Source organism: Podarcis erhardii (genome assembly GCF_964252035.2).
Source record: "Podarcis erhardii genome assembly, chromosome: 17".
NCBI lineage: Eukaryota > Metazoa > Chordata > Lepidosauria > Squamata > Lacertidae > Podarcis > Podarcis erhardii.
In genome coordinates, this window is record NC_138515.1 from 22,377,600 (window position 1) to 22,395,377 (window position 17,778).

Consider the following 17,778-nt stretch of genomic DNA (forward strand, 5'->3'; position numbering starts at 1 on the left):
CTGGGGGTGATGGGAGTTGTAGTTCAACAACATCTGGGACCCACAGGTTGAGAAGGGCTGCTCTAGGGTTTTAGGCTGGAGATTTTTCCAGCTCTACCTGGAGACACTAAGAATTGACCCTGGGCAAGATCCTCTACCACTGAGCTTCTGGGGAAGCTAGAAAGAAAAGTGCATAGCTACTGTACTGTATTAGAATCAAATTGTATACTGTGGGCCAGCATAAATAGGCATAGAAATGAAGAGTAGATAAATTAAATATGGATCATCAATGGCCTTTGTCAAAGAACGCCAACCCAATCAGGCCTTGGATGATTTGAGACTATGAGGGACAGCTCCACCTTCTGCAGGCTCTTATGCCTCTGCCTTCCTCACTGCCCTGAAGCTTCATGAAGGCTGTTGCCTGGAAGACGGTTTTGGAAAGGGTGCATGGGAGACATTGAAAGTCAGATGTTGAAAATGTGAGTGAATATGGGGCATGGAAGAGGAACAGTATCTCCGTAGGTGAGAAATGAGGAAGGGACTGAGAGAGCAGACCCAGGTGAGAACTGCAGGTAAGGATGCAGCAAATGAGAGGTGTGATTCCCAACAAATACTTGTAGGTTAACCGTGGATGGTTTTATGCTGCTTTTGTGGAGCTAGTTGGCCCTCTGTCTAGGGCATTTTCATATCTGGCTTTATGCTCTGTTCTGTTTGGCTTTAAGCTTGGAATAAGTTAGTTTATTTGTAAGGTTTCATACCTAGTTGAATGGATTGTTTGGTTGTGTGGCTGATATTCTTGTATTTCCTTACTGATATCATATTTATGTGTAATTGTTCGTACTATGATTTTTAATGCTTAATTCCCTTGCTATGATGTGACCTGTCTTGGATACTGTCTTATGGAAAAGGGACATACATGAACGGTTGATCCTTCCCTTGAACTTTAGCACCCACCAATTTGTGAATGGGGAAAGGACCATATTATATGTATGAGAAAAGGGGTAGTCACATGACTGCTTACCCACCTCTCTAAGAAGACACTGCTCACAGCTATTTGACGTGGACTACAAGCAGAACTAGGCCTCGGATCCCATTCATTTCAAGATAAGTTCAGCGTGAACAACGTGATCTGAATTGTGCCCGGGGGAGGGAGAGTCAAAAGTACGGCTTCCCATCTACTGATTCCCACTAATAACCACCCACAACCACCACCAACCAGTAGTGTTCTGACTTGTGACATCTGAGGCATCTCCAGCCTATCAGTATTTTGTGGGAGGGATTCAAATGTGTACTGAGCAATTTGGGTTTGTGCAATTAAATGGACTACAGTGCTCTGCCGCTCTAGCAAATCAAATGAATTTTTAAAAGGAAGCACAGTTTTTGCTGTTAAGGGCAATGGGGAAATGCACTCAAAAGGGTGGAATGAATTAATGGTTAGCAGGAAGATGTGTAAACACCTTGCAAGGAAATGTACGAATGCTCGTTGTACAAACAAATCAGAAGAAATGCACAATGAAGACTAGATAGACTCTAAGCATAAGCTTTGCGCAAGCAAATCAGGATGAACGCTCAATAAACAGATTGTCTGGAAGAGCCCTCGGTCTTTGCTTATCTGTTCACAGCAAACCTTAAGACCGACCTGTTAGTGCCTTATTAGTACATTGAACAAGTTAATTTAAAGCACAGTGAGTTCCCAATGCATAAGGCTTGGAGACTTGGCGTCGAGTTTTAGAAGGAAAAAGCACACACACTTGCCTACTTCTTAAAAGCTAAAATATTAAACACTTTAAATCACCAGACATTTTTTTGTTGTTGTTCCCCAACCAGTGGAACCTTTTTGATATTTTCCGGGAAGAATTTCAAAGGATTTAATGCATAGTAGACCTACAGATTTTTAAATTTAAAAGGCATGCATTAGTGGATTAACTGACTGACCTAAGAAAAACAGTTTCTCAGAGTAACGAGAGCAGAAGCCATTCCTATGTCTACAAAGGAAATATAGAATCCATCTGGGGGCAGCTCTAAGTAAAACACAACATCTGTTGATCATTGGCAACACTCTGGCAGAGTTCCTGAAAATCAAGGGGCCTGAGTCATTTTCTGCCTTCTCACTTCAGACCTGAGACACACAGACGTCTGCATGTACGGAGCCAAGCCCTTCTGAGCCTGAAGCTTTGCTCCATTTAGCATATCAGCTCCACAAAGTGCAGAGGAAAGCCTCCCTACTGTTAGTTGGATGAAGCTCATGGGCTTCCTCAAGGACAAGGTCAGGAAGGGATAGCCGATGAGCAGAAAGCACAACAGTGTGGCTCTCTGGGAGTATTGCAATCATTTTGATTCAAGTTAAAGTTTTCCCCTAGGAATAATTTTAAGACAAAGACATTTTAAAAAAAATATGAAAATGCCAGTCCAGTTTCAAAATACTGTACTGAAAGTCAGATTATTAATTTCACTGTCTGGGATTCTGCAAAAATAGATTGGAATCACTGTGATGCAGTACAACTTAGACTTTAAATGCCTAAGCAGAAAACAATGCTTTCAGGGGCTATTTCACCACACTGTGGGCTCACATCTCCTTTCAGTGACCTTCGTCACTCTTGCCTAATGTTTCTTGGGGCACATAAAAAGGGACTGTGGTCCTTAATGAAGAGGGGAGCCCAAACTCTCCGCCTTTGATTACTCTTCCCCTCCCCAAGAGATGATCGCTTGTAGAAAACAAACAGGGCCATTCACATTAACGTCAGTGAAGAAACTTGCACTTGAGGCTGAATGAAAAGTGAGTCACGTAGTGGTGCTTTTGTGGAGAAGATATACAAGACTGCATTTTCTATTAGAATTGTTTTTTCATCATGGGAAATGGACCTGGGAATGTTCCAATACATGTTAAGATTGTGACCCATCACTTCCTGGTTCACACCATATTGTGGTTCCCTCTGGCCAGGAGGACATGTGCAGGGCATGTGCTTTCCAGAATCTTGAAATGTGCTGAAGCATTTACAGCTCATGTGGGCATGTCGGGTTCCCACTTATGGGACCTTTGGGATGTTGAAAAATGGTTGTGAGGACTGTTGTGAAAGGCGTCTTTGCTACCGAAAAGCAACAAACCCTCGGAACTCCCGTAAGCGCATGTCTTGACTTGACCTAACACATCTGATGAAAACTATTAGGCTGAACAGATGAGGTTACAATTCACAGTCAAGAAGATCAGCTATTTAGTCTGCAATCCTACACATGCTCACTAGGGAGCTGAACTCAGTGGGACTTACTTCTGGGGAGGCGTGCCTATGGTTGCACTGAAAACTGACCATTAATACGATTTATATTTGACTTTGCTGAAAAATTCTGACCATGACTACAGCAGTGGTACAGTTTTTGTTTGAGCCAAAATGCTGCAGGCTTTGATCCAGAAAAAAACAACAACGCCCTGCACCTGTCTTGAACATAAAATAAGCCAGTCCCCCCTGAATGACCACTGTTCCGATTCCAAGCCATCTGCCAACCATTTCCACAGTGCACTGATATTTTTGTGCTGGAAGTGAATAGTATTTCCCCCTCCTGCTTTTCCTCTGCTGTTCCACGGGTGTTTCAAGCATGCCGTGATACATGATAAGAAAGCCGGTGTCTGGGACGTACAAATCCATCAGAACCTGATCTATCATGCTCTACAAGTCAAGGCATCTGTTTGCTACAAAGCAATGGAGTAAACAAATGAAAGAAAGATGAACTCAGCACAACTTCACCAGAGCCTGCATATCTAAAGCTTGCCATTTGCGTCCGACGCATGTGCTGGAATCCTGAGCACCCTTTTCTTCTTCTTCTGCTCTCTCATCACACAATCTCTCTCTCTCTTCCCCCCATCCACAGACAAAAGAGCCAAGGAAAATGAAGCAGACTTACTGCAATAGCTTGTAGCCTTTCCCTGTGCAATTCAGCCTCCGCCATCCTGGGAGAGAAGGATGCAGCAGAAGAGGAGAGAGGGAGGAGGAGGGGAGAAGACACTGCAGTCACCCAGGGAGTCGCACGCCCGAGTTAAGCCACAAGAGTATTTGGAAAGAAACGCCGAGCAGGATCCTAGCCGTGATAACAATGATAATAATAATATAAAAAAGCAGGCACAGCTGGAGAGACACTGCAGACAGGCTCAGGGGAAGATAATTCCAACCACAGGGAGCAGACTGGTGCCTGCCTGCCTCTTGCCTCCCAGCTGTAAGGCTGCTGCTAGCTGCATTTCATTGCTGCTGTCGCTGCTGCTTCTATGCACTGTTGCTGTCACACAAGTATGTATGTATGTATGTGCTCTGAAAGCAGCTGAGTCCAAGGGGATGGCTCGCATGGCTGTAATTTTTTGTTGGTGTCTGGGGTGGGGGGGAGCTCTTGACGTTTCGCAGCGCCTTCGCTCCTCCTCTGGAGTGCTGGGTCAGCCCAAGGAGGCTTGACATCAGCAGCGTACATAGTAATCAGAACCTGCATGAAACGGCAAGGGAGGAGAGAGAGAGAGAGAGAGAGAAAGAGGAAGCCAGCACAGCTACGGCACACAGCACAGCTTTGCAAGGGAGATTCAGGGAGGAGATGGAGGGAAAGGTGGAGTTATAATAATAATAGTAGTAGTAGTAGAATGTGGCATTCTGCCACTCAACAGCTACTGAGCCATTTGGAATCTCTCTAAACTGTTACAATATGGGTGAATTTGGAAAGGAAGAGAAAAGAAAGGCAGGAATGCCCAGTCTAATTGCTGCATACTATAGACTGACTCTTAAGTGGAGTTCTGTGATTCTTTCCTCTGTTCATTTTTTAAGCCAAAACAGCCTGCAGTAGGCTATATATCTGGGCAGCTTAACCCCTTCCCCTCCTGTCCCCCCCCCCCGCCCTTCCCAGCTCAAAATTGCTCTCTCCACTTGCTGATTTCCCCCCTTACCTGTGGAGCCAGGGAGAAATATGGGGAACTCATCTCTTTCCTGCTACAGGTTTTTTTTTTTTTTTAAATCAACTTGGGGAGAGCAACTTTGAGTTGAAAAAACGATCAGAGGGGAAAGGGTTAAACAACCTTCTGCTGCCCAGCCACTTAGACACAACTTGGCCCAGGCTATTCTGGGTTGAAAAGGAAAACACACTCAGAGCGCGGGGGGGGGGGGGGGAGAGAATCATGGCACTCCATTTAACGTGTGGTTCATTTAAGCAAAATTATTCTTTCTTGCTGCTCTATCCTAAGGGACTGAGGCCAGTTATAATGCACTCTTGGTTTATTCAAAATTTGCAATATGTAATATGGGGGAAAATGCTAGAGTATGCAGAGTTTGATTTAGGGCACAATCTAGCAGCGATGGTGCAAGCCCTATTGAAATGCATGGGAACTGTTGGGCAACAGGGTGGATTTTTTCTCCTCTCTCAACTGACATCCACAGCTTGATTCATTATTATTATTATTATTATTATTATTATTATTATTATTATTAGCTTAACGCCCTTCATCCGAAGATCACAGAGAGGTTTACAACATAAAAATACAAAATGGGAACACAAAATACATAATAAAATTTAATCAGAGATAAACAAATAACTCCACTCACACAAACACATTTAAAAGGCCATGGATTCTTTAATCTGCCAAAGCCCTGGTTATAGAGAAATGTTTTTACCTGGCACTTAAAGATATGTGATGAAGGCGCCAGGCAGATCTCCATGGAAGAGTATTCCACAAGCGGGAAGCCACTGCAGAAAAGGCCCATTCTTGTGTTGCCATCTTCTGGACCTCACGTAGAGGAGGCACATGTAGAAGGGTCTCAGATGATGAATGCAGAGTCTGGAATGGGGAGAGGTAGTCCTTGAGGTACTGTGGTCCTGAGTTGAGTAAGGCTTTATATGTCAAAACTAGCACTTTGAATTGGGCCCAGAAACTAACTGGTAGCCAGTGCAGTCAGACCAGGATCAGTGTTATATGCTCACACCATCTTGCCCCAGTGAGCAACCTGGCCACTGAATTCTGCACCAGCTGAAGTTTCCAAACCATCTTCATTGCTATCATTTCTAGAAGGTGTTGTAAGTCTTCATAGAATTGGTCAATTTCAGTTTCTTCAGCACCAGTAGTTGGTGCATAAACTTGGATTACTGTGATGTTAAAAGGTCTGCCTTGTATTCATATCAAGATCATTCTATCATTTTTGAGATTGCCACTCCATTTCTTCTGCAGGATTCTTGCCCACGGTAGTAGATATGATGGTCAGCCAAACTGAATTCACCAATTCCCATCCATTTTAGTTCACTGATGCCCAGGATGTCAATATTTATTCTCGCCATCTCATTTTTGATCACATCCAGCTTACCAAGGTTCATGGTTCTTACATTCCAGGTTCCTATGCAATATTTTTCTTTACAGCATTGAACTTTCCTTTCGCTTCCAGGCATATCTGCAACTGAGCAACCTTTTGGCTTTGGCCCAGCTGCTTCATCAACTCTGAATCTACTTGTACTTGTCCTCCGCTCTTCCTCAGTAGCATATTGGATGCCTTCTGACCTGAGGGGCTCATCTTCCAGTGTCATAACTTTTATATGCCTGTTGTCTTTGTCCATGGAGTTTTCTTGGCAGGGATACTGGAGTGGCTTGCCAGTTCCTGCTCCAGGTGGATCATGTTTGGTCAAAACTCTCCACTATGACCTGTCCATCTTGGGTGGTCCTGCACGGCATAGCTCATAGCTTCTCTGAGTTATTCAAGCCTCTTTGCCATGGCAAGGCAGTGATCCATGAAGGAGAAATTATAGGGTAGTTGGTTATAAATGTTTAAATGTGTAAGAAATCAATAAATATTCTTAGAAGATAGCTCAAAAGCCAAACCATTCAGGCAACCTATTTTCTGGCAACCTGGGTAAGTCAGCATACTGTGGACTCATTGGCTCATCAAGATAGTCAAGTAGTTATGTCACAACATAGTAGTTAACCACTTTGAAGTGGTGGTCTCTCTTAGTCACCCATAGCACTTAGCGATGCCAGATAAGCAAAGACAGGTTCTCCTGTAGAGCAAGTGACTGGAAAGAAGGTTGGAACAAGGCCTCGATGTTTGGCTTTGCCTGGCTTTACAATTTGTGTCTGGAGGAACATAATCCTTCTGCTCCCTTTAATTTTATTTTAAAGCACCTACTTATAGTTGCCCAGAAATCCTTCAATTGAAATCTTATGGTTTTGTTTTTACAAAATTGACCAGCTAGAGGAACAGGCAGATTGACTCCACCCTTCCTTGACACTTGGCACATGGCTGGCTACACCCTTAATGGGAAATGATGTCATTAAACATGGAATATTTCAGCAAGAACAAGAATTTGACACATCTTAACTTGTTGAAAATATGCCCTTGATCAAAGAATCTGGAAGGCGTAGGTTGGAGATTCAGGGTGGCTATGGCCATTCTTCAAGAGTGCCAACCTAGTTTAAGAAATAACACATGGTTTTAAAGATATTTACATTCTGTTGAATTTGGCCTGATTTAAATGGGACAAAATGTAGCAAGTACTTGGGGGCACAGACCGAAGATCATAGAAACATAGAATGGTAGAGTTGGAATGGACCAGAAGGGTCATTCCCTACCAACCTCCTCACCCAATCTGGGGCTCAAACCCACAATCCTGAGATTAACAGTCTCATGCTCTACCAACTGAGCTATCCCAGGCAAATGACCCCTGGATGGTTAAGTCCAGTCAAAGGCGACTGGACTTAAGGCGACTGTGGTTGCAGACACAAGGCGACTGTGGTTGCAGTGCTCATCTTGCTTTCAGGCTGAGGGAGATGGTGTTTGTCCACAGACAGCTTTCCGGGTCATGTGGCCAGCATGACTAAACTGCTTCTGGCGCAACAGAACACCGTGATGGAAACCAGAGCGCATAGAAACACCGTTTACCTTCCCACCTATTTATCTACTTGCACTGGTGTGCTTTCGAACTGCTAGGTTGGCAGGAGCTGGGTTAGAGCAATGGGAGCTCACTCTGCTGTGGCGATTCGAACTGCCGACATTCTATAGGCAAGCCCAAGAGGCTCAGTGGTTTAGACCACCATGCCACCTGCATCCCTATTATCCCAGGTATCCCAGTACAAGGCCCATAATCATGTGCCTTGTAAAATGCCAGAAACAATACTGAAGGTGAATAATAATAATAATAATAATAATAATAATAATAATAATATTGTCCTTATTTTCATCTGATGAATCTTGGAAGGTAAGTTATAAAGAAGTACAAGATATTAAATTCTACACAGCTTAGTTGGCTTTATTCTTTGATAAGGCGCAGCCTTCTCTAGGAAATCAGTTACACAATAGATTCTCCCAACAGAAGCAAATGTGACCACACAGAATACTAGAGTCTTCTATTTCTGAGCTGGAGCTCAAGTGGCAGAGAGCCAGTTCAGACAAACGACGAGATTAGAAACACACTGGAATGGCTACAGTTTTATTCACCCTTCAGCGTCCAACAAGGAACCTGATTGGGAAAGCAAGAGGGACAGGCAAAAGGAAGAACAACTGGTGCCAAATTCATACCACAGACCTGGTGCTGAGCTCCTTAACAATGAGTGGAATCCATGCCACTATTTCCGATGCATAAAAGGGCTAGAGATTTAGGGCTAAACTAGATGCATTGGTAGCAGAACGTGTGTAAATGTTTGGTTGTTAACCAAATTAATATAAGCTGGAGGTTGTGGGTGATTTAAGGAATGCAACTAAGGGTGGGGGACAGAGAAGTAGGAAGGGGGGCGGTGGGGGTGGCTCACCCTGGGTGTCATCTCTGAGGGGGGTGACAAAATCCCCCCTGGCGGATCGTCATGCTGCCCCCCTGGGCGCTGATTGCCATGCCAATTGCCCCCCCCCAGGCAGATCGCTGCATTGATACCCCCTGGGTGCCGATCGCCCCCCTTGGGCAGCTTGCCCCCCCCGGGTGCAGGGCATGTGTGCCACTCCTGGTGCCCAAACGGCTAGCTCCGCTGCTGGTGGGGGAGCTGAATCTTCTTCACGATACAGCTTCATCTCAACCCCCACACCTGTTTGTTTTTCTTCTACTGAGCATTTGAGTCTTGGGGCCCCACTGGTCAGTTTTGTAAAATTAAACCATAAGGAAAGGTAAATTGAGAGACTGGGGATATATCACTCCATACATCACCAGCTGTTACCATGCTCTGCTTCCTACTACACCAAATGCACCCTTTGAGCAGTTGGACTCTGCCTCTTCAAGGTCTGAACCTCAGGAGGACTGGAAACTTAACATCCAAGCATGAGCTGCACCATGTGGTTTTGCTGGATTTGTAGACCATCTTTAGAAAGAAAGAAAACTTCACCAGGGGCATGGAATGGGAGAACCCAAAGTACAACCAAATGGGGACTGAGCATCATCATCAGTTTATTTGTATGCCGCCTTTTCACCTTTTAAACAATGCTCAAGGCGGCTTACAATATGAAAAGATTGACATAAATATAACCATAGCAAAGTAGTCATAAAAATAAATAAAACACATCAAAAACTGCATAACCAAACTGATCAATTTCCACATAACAATAAAAGTACACATAATTAATATCAATAACAGCAGCAGAAACTCCCCACAAAACTTTCCCCAAAATACTGGGCCAGGTGGAGAGGCAAGGAGCAGGACCCTCAGGCTCTCAGCAGGGCAGTCCTTACTCAGTAGGCACAGAATGCTAATGGTCTATTGGGGATGATAAACTGGGGTTGGGAGTGAGAAAAAGAATACCTTGAAAAAATACATGTCTGTCTGGAATCCTGAAAAGAAGCACTATATACTGCAAGATTTTGTTGCATGCACCACTTAGTGTGTGTGTGTGTGTGTGTGTGTGTGTGTGTGTACAGTGGTACCTCGGGTTACATACGCTTCAGGTTACAGACGCTTCAGATTACAGACTCCACTAACCCAGAAATAGTGCTTCAGGTTAAGAACTTTGCTTCAGGATGAGAACAGAAATCGTGCGGCGGCGGCGCGGCGGGAGCAGGAGGCCCCATTAGCTAAAGTGGTGCTTCAGGTTAAGAACAGTTAAGAACAGACCTCTGGAATGAATTAAGTACTTAACCTGAGGTACCACTGTGTGTGTGTGTGTGTGTGTGTGTGTGTGTGTGTGTGTGGCACAGCACCTTTTGGGGGAAGGTGAAGATGCCAGTGGAGTTTAATTCTTATTTCCTCAGAAAAGGATGCAGTCCAACAAAGACTAGCGCTTCAGATTTCCCATGCCTTGTTGGCAATACTATCTATTTGACTCTCCCGTCTCAAAAATTACCACCTGCCTTTCCATGTTAAGTTCCCCAGTGGTCCCCATTTGTGGGTTTTCAGCAAAGGTGTACCATGCAGGTATGATATATGCTGCCATCTGGTGATCCAATTATTGTTACTATTCAAAAAGGCAGAAAGAGCCCGGCCAGCCTCGTAGCATTGCAAGACTGTAATATTCCCAAAATATTATAATGGGCTTTTAATGGGGGGAAAGTATCCCCCAAGGCCCTTTAGTCAGAACAGCTGAGTGATAAGCACTGCCACATTCCCTCTGATCTTTCCCCAAGAAAACATTAGCTACTAAAATGAGAGCAATGATAAGCGAAAGTGGCTAAAAGGCAAATCACCCATTTACATGTGGTAAAAAGTAAAGGTAAAGGTACCACTGCCCGTTCGGGCCAGTCTTGCCAGACTCTAGGGTTGTGCACTCATCTCACTCTATAGGCCGGGAGCCAGCGCTGTCCGCAGACACTTCCAGGTCACGTGGCCAGCGTGACAAGCTGCATCTGGCGAGCCAGCGCAGCACACGGAACGCCGTTTACCTTCCCGCTGGTGAGCGGTCCCTATTTATCTACTTCCACCTGGAGGTGCTTTCGAACTGCTAGGTTGGCAGGCGCTGGGACCGAACGATGGGAGCGCAGCCCGCCGCGGGGATTCAAACCGCCGACCATGCGATCGGCAAGTCCTAGGCGCTGAGGTTTTACCCACAGCACCACCCGCGTCCTGTTTACATGCTTGTAGAGGACACTGGCTGCCCATAAAATAATACATCATTAATAACACTAAATTTTAGGGAAGTGTTACATGTGGTAGCACTTCCCTAAAATTTGGTGTTATTAATGATGTGTTATTTTATGGGCAGCCAGTGTCCTCTACAAGCATGGTGGAACTACAAGTTCTATATCAACTTTAAACATCTAACGAAGCCCACTCAGGGGGAGCTTAAGGCTAGCAGAAGCAAGCAGTCACACGTGTGTCTGTGTGTTTATTGAATGCCTCTCCATGGACAAGCACTCTGCACTCTGCTGTGCAGAAACTTGACCTCCAATTCCTTGAGAGTTTTCTTTCTCCCATGAAAGGGGCTTCTGTCCCCCCCCCCCCGTCACATTCACAGGGCATTTCAGGATATGGATGCCAGAGAATTATGATGGAAACAGAAACAGGAGCGTAAATTCCATGCCCACCAAGTGCCTCAATTTTCCAGGGAAAGTCCTAGAATTAGAAAGCTATTCCAGCTTCTGATTTGGTCCTGGAATGTCCCTATTTCTCTTGTTAGTGCTGCTGCCACCAGGCTGAGAAAGGGTGATGGGCTGGCGCTTGTCCCGAGCGGTAGTGGTAGTGGCAAGGGAGCATTCTGTTGCCTCTCCATGACCTCTCCACAACCACTGCTGCCTGCCTCCTCTCTTGGGCAGCTCCAAGTGGCCGCTGGAGAGCAGGCAAGGAAGAGGCTGCTGCTGCTGCTGCTGCTGCTGAGACCCAGCCTCGTGTGAGGGGAGCGGAGTGCAAAGAGTCTTGATTATTTAAAAGATGCATTGTGCGTCCGCATCTAATCTTGCCCCTTTCTAAAAGGTATTTATTGCTGTGTGTTTTCATTTCTGTAAATCTACCAAAGAATAAAATAAAATATGGCAGTAAATTTATGTAAAAAGAATTAAGGAATAAATGGGAAGTCGATAATGTGATTTTTTTTTTACTTTTATTGTAACATGAAATTGTAATTATAAATTTTTGTCGTAATTTTTATCTTAATAACAGATTGCGTAAATTTCATTTTCTTTCCTTTCCCCTCCCCTCTTAAGTTGTACCCCCTTTTCAGTATTGTTCCCTTTTTTTGTATGTAATAAGCATGGAAATAAAATAAAAGTTAAAAAAGTTAAAAAAATATAAAATAAAATTGGAATTAAGGTGTTTTCTCAAAATGGCGGAGGGTATGTGTGCCCCACTGGTGTGCTGGAGGTGGCACCCGCCCTTCTTCTGATAAGAAATGCTCTACAGGGTGGGGAGGGAGGACCAAAAATAGTGGGCCAAGGAGGGTCAGTTGTGGGGGAATGAGAAATGTCCCTATTTTCACCTGAAGAATGTTGGAGGGCATGGAATTGCCAATCTCAGCTTCTTCGCCCTGTTTTCTTATGAATGGCTGCAAATTTAAAAAGTGCTACCAGACAAAATGGCAGAACATTGGTGATCAGACCACCTGTGGGGTTTTTTTTGGAAAGAGGCAAATACAACTGTACTCCCCCCCCCCCCTCTGTGGGCATCATGACTACAATGCAATAAGGGGAGGTTTAATCCATACTATTGTCCCATTCTTAATCAACCCCTAACCGGACTTGTTTTTTGCCCCACAGGAGGAAATATATTACTATACGTTATTGTTTCTGCTTTCCTCCCCCTCCCCCCCATTTTTCTTTCTGTTGCTTTCTACATTTGAATTTGGACTGCCACCAGGACAGGAAATGGCATATCTATGAATCTGTATCAGATATTGAAGGCTTGTTTAATTTTGCCCTACGTGTTTGACTTTCCAAAATGTAAATTCCTGTAGTGCAAGTTTGCAATTCATGAGATAATTCCTATCGAGATCTGGCAATGATGCAACTATGCCAATAGCCTGAAGCTTTAGGAAGTGGTGGTATTATACCTTTTTAAGTTTCTCTTTACCTTGCTACATGTATGCAGTGCTCTCTTACTCAGGTCCATGATTACAAATGAAAAGTAAAAAGAAAGGAAGCATTTTGATATACAAAATCCTTTAAGAAAACCATTGTACGTATTCCTGCATTACTGACATCCTACTGTGGTGGTCAGCAAGTTATTTCATATTTAGTAAGGATCTAGGAGTCTTGATGGACCACAAGCTTAACATGAGACAACAGTGTGATGCAGCAGCAAAAACCCCCCACCAAAACCTAATGCTAATCTAGGCTTAATGAACAGAAGTATATTGTCCAGATCAAGGGAAGTAATAGCACCACACCTGGAATACTGTGTCCAATTTTGGGCACCACAATTGAAGAAGGATGTTGACAAGCTAGAATGTGTGCAGAGGAGGGCAACCAATATGATGAAGAGTCTGGAAAGCAAGCCTTACGGGGAGCACTTGAAGGAGCTGGGTATGTTTAGCCTGGAAAAGAGGAGACTGAGCGGAGATATGATAACCATCTTCAAATATCTCATGGGCTGTCACATGGAAAAGGGAGCATGATTGTTTTCTCCTGCTCTGCAAATTGGCTTCCAGGTGGAAAAATCAAAATTAGAAGCTGAACTGTTAGAGCCCAGCACTAAGAATTTGTCAAGAATGTACAACTTGCTGTTGAAATGGAATACACAAGATGAAATGGTCAAATCGGTAATGATTAAGTGGGCACAGGATATTGGTCATAACATTATGTTTGTTGACTGGGAAAAGTTATGGACCACTGGGATAAAGTTTACGGCATGTAATGCCTTGAGAGAAAATATTATGAAAATGATTTACAGGTGGTACATGACCCCAGTCAAACTTCCAAAAATCTACCACTTGCCCGATAATAAATGTTGGAAATGTAAGGAAACTGAAGGAACATTCTTTCATCTTTGGTGGACGTGCCCAAGGATTAAGGTCTTTTGGGAAATGATCTATAATGAACTGAAAAAGGTATTTAAGTATACCTTTCCTAAGAAACCAGAGGCCTTTCTCCTGGGCATAGTTGGCCAATTGGTGTTAAAGAAAGATAGAACATTTTTTATGTACGCTACAACAGCAGCAAGAATACTCATCGCGAAGTACTGGAAGACACAAGAGCTACCCACCGTGGAAGAATGGCAGATGAAGGTGATAGACTATATGAGTTTGGCAGAGATGACGAGCAGAATCCGAGACCAGGGAAGAGAGACGGCGGAAGAGGATTGGAAAAAATGTAAGGACTATCTAAAGAAATATGCAAAAATTAGTGAATGTTAGGTTGATGCTGGATGAGAAAAATAGGGGTTAACAGCGGTAACGGACAAGTTAAAAGAAAATGAGTGTTATTAAAATTAAGTTGAAATAAGGGAGGGATTTGTTAAATAATTATAGACATGAGAATGCAGGAAGGGGAGGTATGAGGAAGTCGGGAAAGTAAGGTATAAGAAATTAAGACTTGAAATTATATGTGTTTTATGTTTTTATTGTTATGTATTTATGTTTTGTTTGTGTTGTTAAAAATTTTGTGGAAACTTTAATAAAAATTAATTTTTAAAAAATAATGATTGTTTTCTCCTGCTCTGTAGGCCAGGACTTGAACCAATGGCTTCAAGGTGCAAGAAAGGAGATTCCAACTAAACATCAGGAAGAGCTTTCTGACACTAAGAGCTGTTTGACAGTGGAACTTTCTTCCTTGGGAGGTTGTGTACTCCCTTTCCCTGGAGGTTTTTAAGCAGAGGATGGATGGCCATCTGTCATGGATGCTTTAGCTGATATTCCTGCTTTGCAGGGGGTTGGGCCAGATGACCCTGTGTCCCTTCCAACTCTACGATTGTATGTCACTCGAGTTTACAGCAGGAGTGTGGAACCTGCGGCCCTCCAGATATTTGTGGACTCCACCACCCCAACCACTAACTGGTGCTGATGGGATAGGCATTTGAGTCCAGCATCATCTGGAGGATTGCAGGATTCCCACCCTAATTTGCAGTCCAATCCTCTGATTCTTCCTTAATAATAATAATAATAATAATAATAATAATAATAATAATAATTTATACCCTGCCCATCTGGCTGGGTTTCCCCAGCCACTCTGGGCAGCTCCAATGGAATATTAAAATACAATAACCTATTGAACATTAAAAGCTTCCCTAAACAGCGCTGCCTTCAGATGTCTTCTAAAAATCACAGTATGGCTTACTCTCAAGCAAGAGTGCATAGAACTGCAACCCGGCAGCTGGGTTATATCCATGTTTACTCAGGAGGAGTAAACAGGAGTTACTCAGAACCTGCTTCCAACAGGTATAATAAGCTTGCAGCCTAGTTTCTATTTATACCCCTAGGAATGCCACTCCACTATGTTTACATACTTCAGTTTCATTTTTCTGCCTACTATGATACTATGCAGTGATATAACTCCTCTGCACACTGGGAAACTGTTGAAGAGCCCTATTAGAAGTTTCCTTCTGACCATCAGTGGGCTTACCTGGTGACAGCAGCAGGTTTGAACCCCAACACTCTGAGCAATATCGGGTGGCTGACTCACAATCACCATTTAAATTTCCCACAATGGCCACGATGCAGCATCCCTCTGGAGCATTCTGGGAAGTTAAAATGGTGGCTAGACATATTTGACTAGTGTTGATTAAAATAGGGTGGTTCAAGGAAGAAATCAGTAATGCTGGGTGGTGGAATATCTACCCCAGTATGTTTGGCAAGGACACCAGTCCTGCCTCCAAACATTCAGGACTGGAATTTACAGCCATTAAGGTGGCACCACACTAATAAACACATTTTTTCGTATGCAGTTTTGACTAATGTACACATTTTTTTGCAAAACAGGTTTCCCTAATGTATTGCATTATGTATGTTGCTTTCACCAATATCTTCATTATGTGCACATTTATTCCTAATACGTGCATTTTTGCAACATTGGTTGATTGGAGAAATGTTTTGCAAAATTCATAGAACTGTGAATTTCAAATGACAGCTGTATTTCAGTTCATGTATTGTTTCAGAAAAAGAGTCTGTTAGATAGATTTGGCTTTAACTTTATTCAGAATTAGATTTCCCCTCCAACCAAAAGCTACTGTATACAATCAGTTAAAATGCAAAAGATTACAGTTTTAATAAACTAAACAGCAATCATAACATTTTCACCATTGCACAATTAATATTCCATAAATTAACTGGGTCATGTAGGGGATGGGTGAATCTGTCAATTTTGGCTTCTCTCAGTTTCTCATTTAAGTTTAGTTCTCGACATTTCCAGGTAAGTTTGCAATTTTTGTTAAATGAAAATTCTTGTGCAAATATACCAGTGTTTTGGTGTGAATGTCTTCTAATATTCAACTTTTTGATGCAATTCTGAGTAATATATACATTTTTATACACTATTTACACTACTCTGCGCATTATTGTACAAATTACTTTTCTGGAGAACACAATTACAAAATTCAGAATTGCCAATTTTGAAGGCTGGCTTCATTTGGTTCAATATTTTGTTGCGGTAAAATCTGGGTGCGAGGTTGCTCTGCTACCCAGCTCGTCGGACTAAGTCCGCGGGTCCCTGCAGAGGAAAATGAGCTCAGCCGGAGACAGGAGCAAGATGCAGAAGATCCAAGTTTATTGCGCAACAGGTTCAAGGCGAGATTGAACCCTGAGGAAGGGGTGACATGAACTTTTAAAACTTCCCTCCATGCCCCAGAATACAGTGCAAAATACATCACAGTTACATCATGAATACATTAAGAAGAAGTTGGGTTACACAGGTTACATCATGAATACGTTAAGAAGAGGTTGGGTTACACAGGATTAAGATATGGAGGAGGGAGGGGGGAATATGCAGAGTTGGAGATATGCACAGATAAGTACATCCTGAGTACCGGTGATGAAAGGACAATAGTCAGGTATGCATAGTCTGCCACCTGGCACTGCCCGGAGGAAGGGCTTGGCAGGGTGATTTGAGAAGATTAGGGTCTTCCTGAGTATACGTGACACCTCGCTTGAGGGATTATGGAGGACACTGGAGATGTCATGGAGTGCTAGAGAAACTGAGCAAATTGGCACCGAAAGCAACAAAATCGGTGTTGCGGTTGATTTTCTATGAATTTTTATAGATTTTAGTCCCTTTTGACATTGACAATTGGACTCGGAAATAAATGGATATATTGTAGCGAAGAAGAAGGTGAAGAAGACATGCCCCCCCTCCCGTATCAATTTGTTTGGGAAAGTGAATATTAAGTAAATTTGTCTTTAAATGTGAATGAATCTAATTTCTCCTCCATCCCTAGCTTCAGGGGAAGTCTTCTGAAACAAAAATGTCTTCAACAGCAAGGTGCTAGGAACCTGTACTACATCTTTGGAGGGCTGCAGCTGCAACGCTAAAAACCTGATTTCTAGCACACAGTACTCTCAGAAATTATTCATTAAGAACACACCCTTCATCTCTGTTGATCTCAGGGTGGGGTACAAGATACAGATTCCATAAAATTCCATAGAACAGCTGTAAATAAATAAAAAAAAACCTAAGGTTACAATGGGAAATAATAATAATTTATAGCCCACCCATCTTACTGGGTTTTGCCAGCCACTGTGGGAGGCTTCTAACACAAACCACAGAGCAAACTGCAGTTTCACTAAAACACTGAAAATTCATAGGAGGGACTGGTAAATCATCCATGCGCCAAGTACATTTCCAAAAGGGATCGGATTCCACAGTTGTGGTACCACTACAGCAGGCCTTTTTCACATCCCACACAATGCATATCAGACACACAGGACAGGATTTAGGTTTGCTGAGGCCCTAAGCTACTGAAGGTAATGGGGCCCTTTATATGTCCAGCTGTCCTTTGTCAACAACAAAGTGTCACTGCTTTTT

General features: G+C 43.2%; 1 protein-coding gene across 2 annotated transcripts in view; it reads right to left on the reverse strand.

The window, feature by feature from the left end:
• The window catches only part of LOC309332494 (paralemmin-1-like), an 83,910-nt gene extending 79,522 nt beyond the window's left edge, over window positions 1-4,388 (reverse strand). Inside the window, exon 1 of one of the 2 annotated variants that reach the window (XM_081845723.1) lies at window positions 3,877-4,388. In XM_081845723.1, the coding sequence (XP_081701849.1) occupies window positions 3,877-3,921 (45 nt within the window). In that variant the 5' untranslated portion in view covers window positions 3,922-4,388. The remainder of the gene's footprint in view (window positions 1-3,876) is intronic. The other variant, XM_081845724.1, reaches the window with a different exon arrangement.
• Between the last annotated feature and the right edge of the window lie 13,390 nt (window positions 4,389-17,778).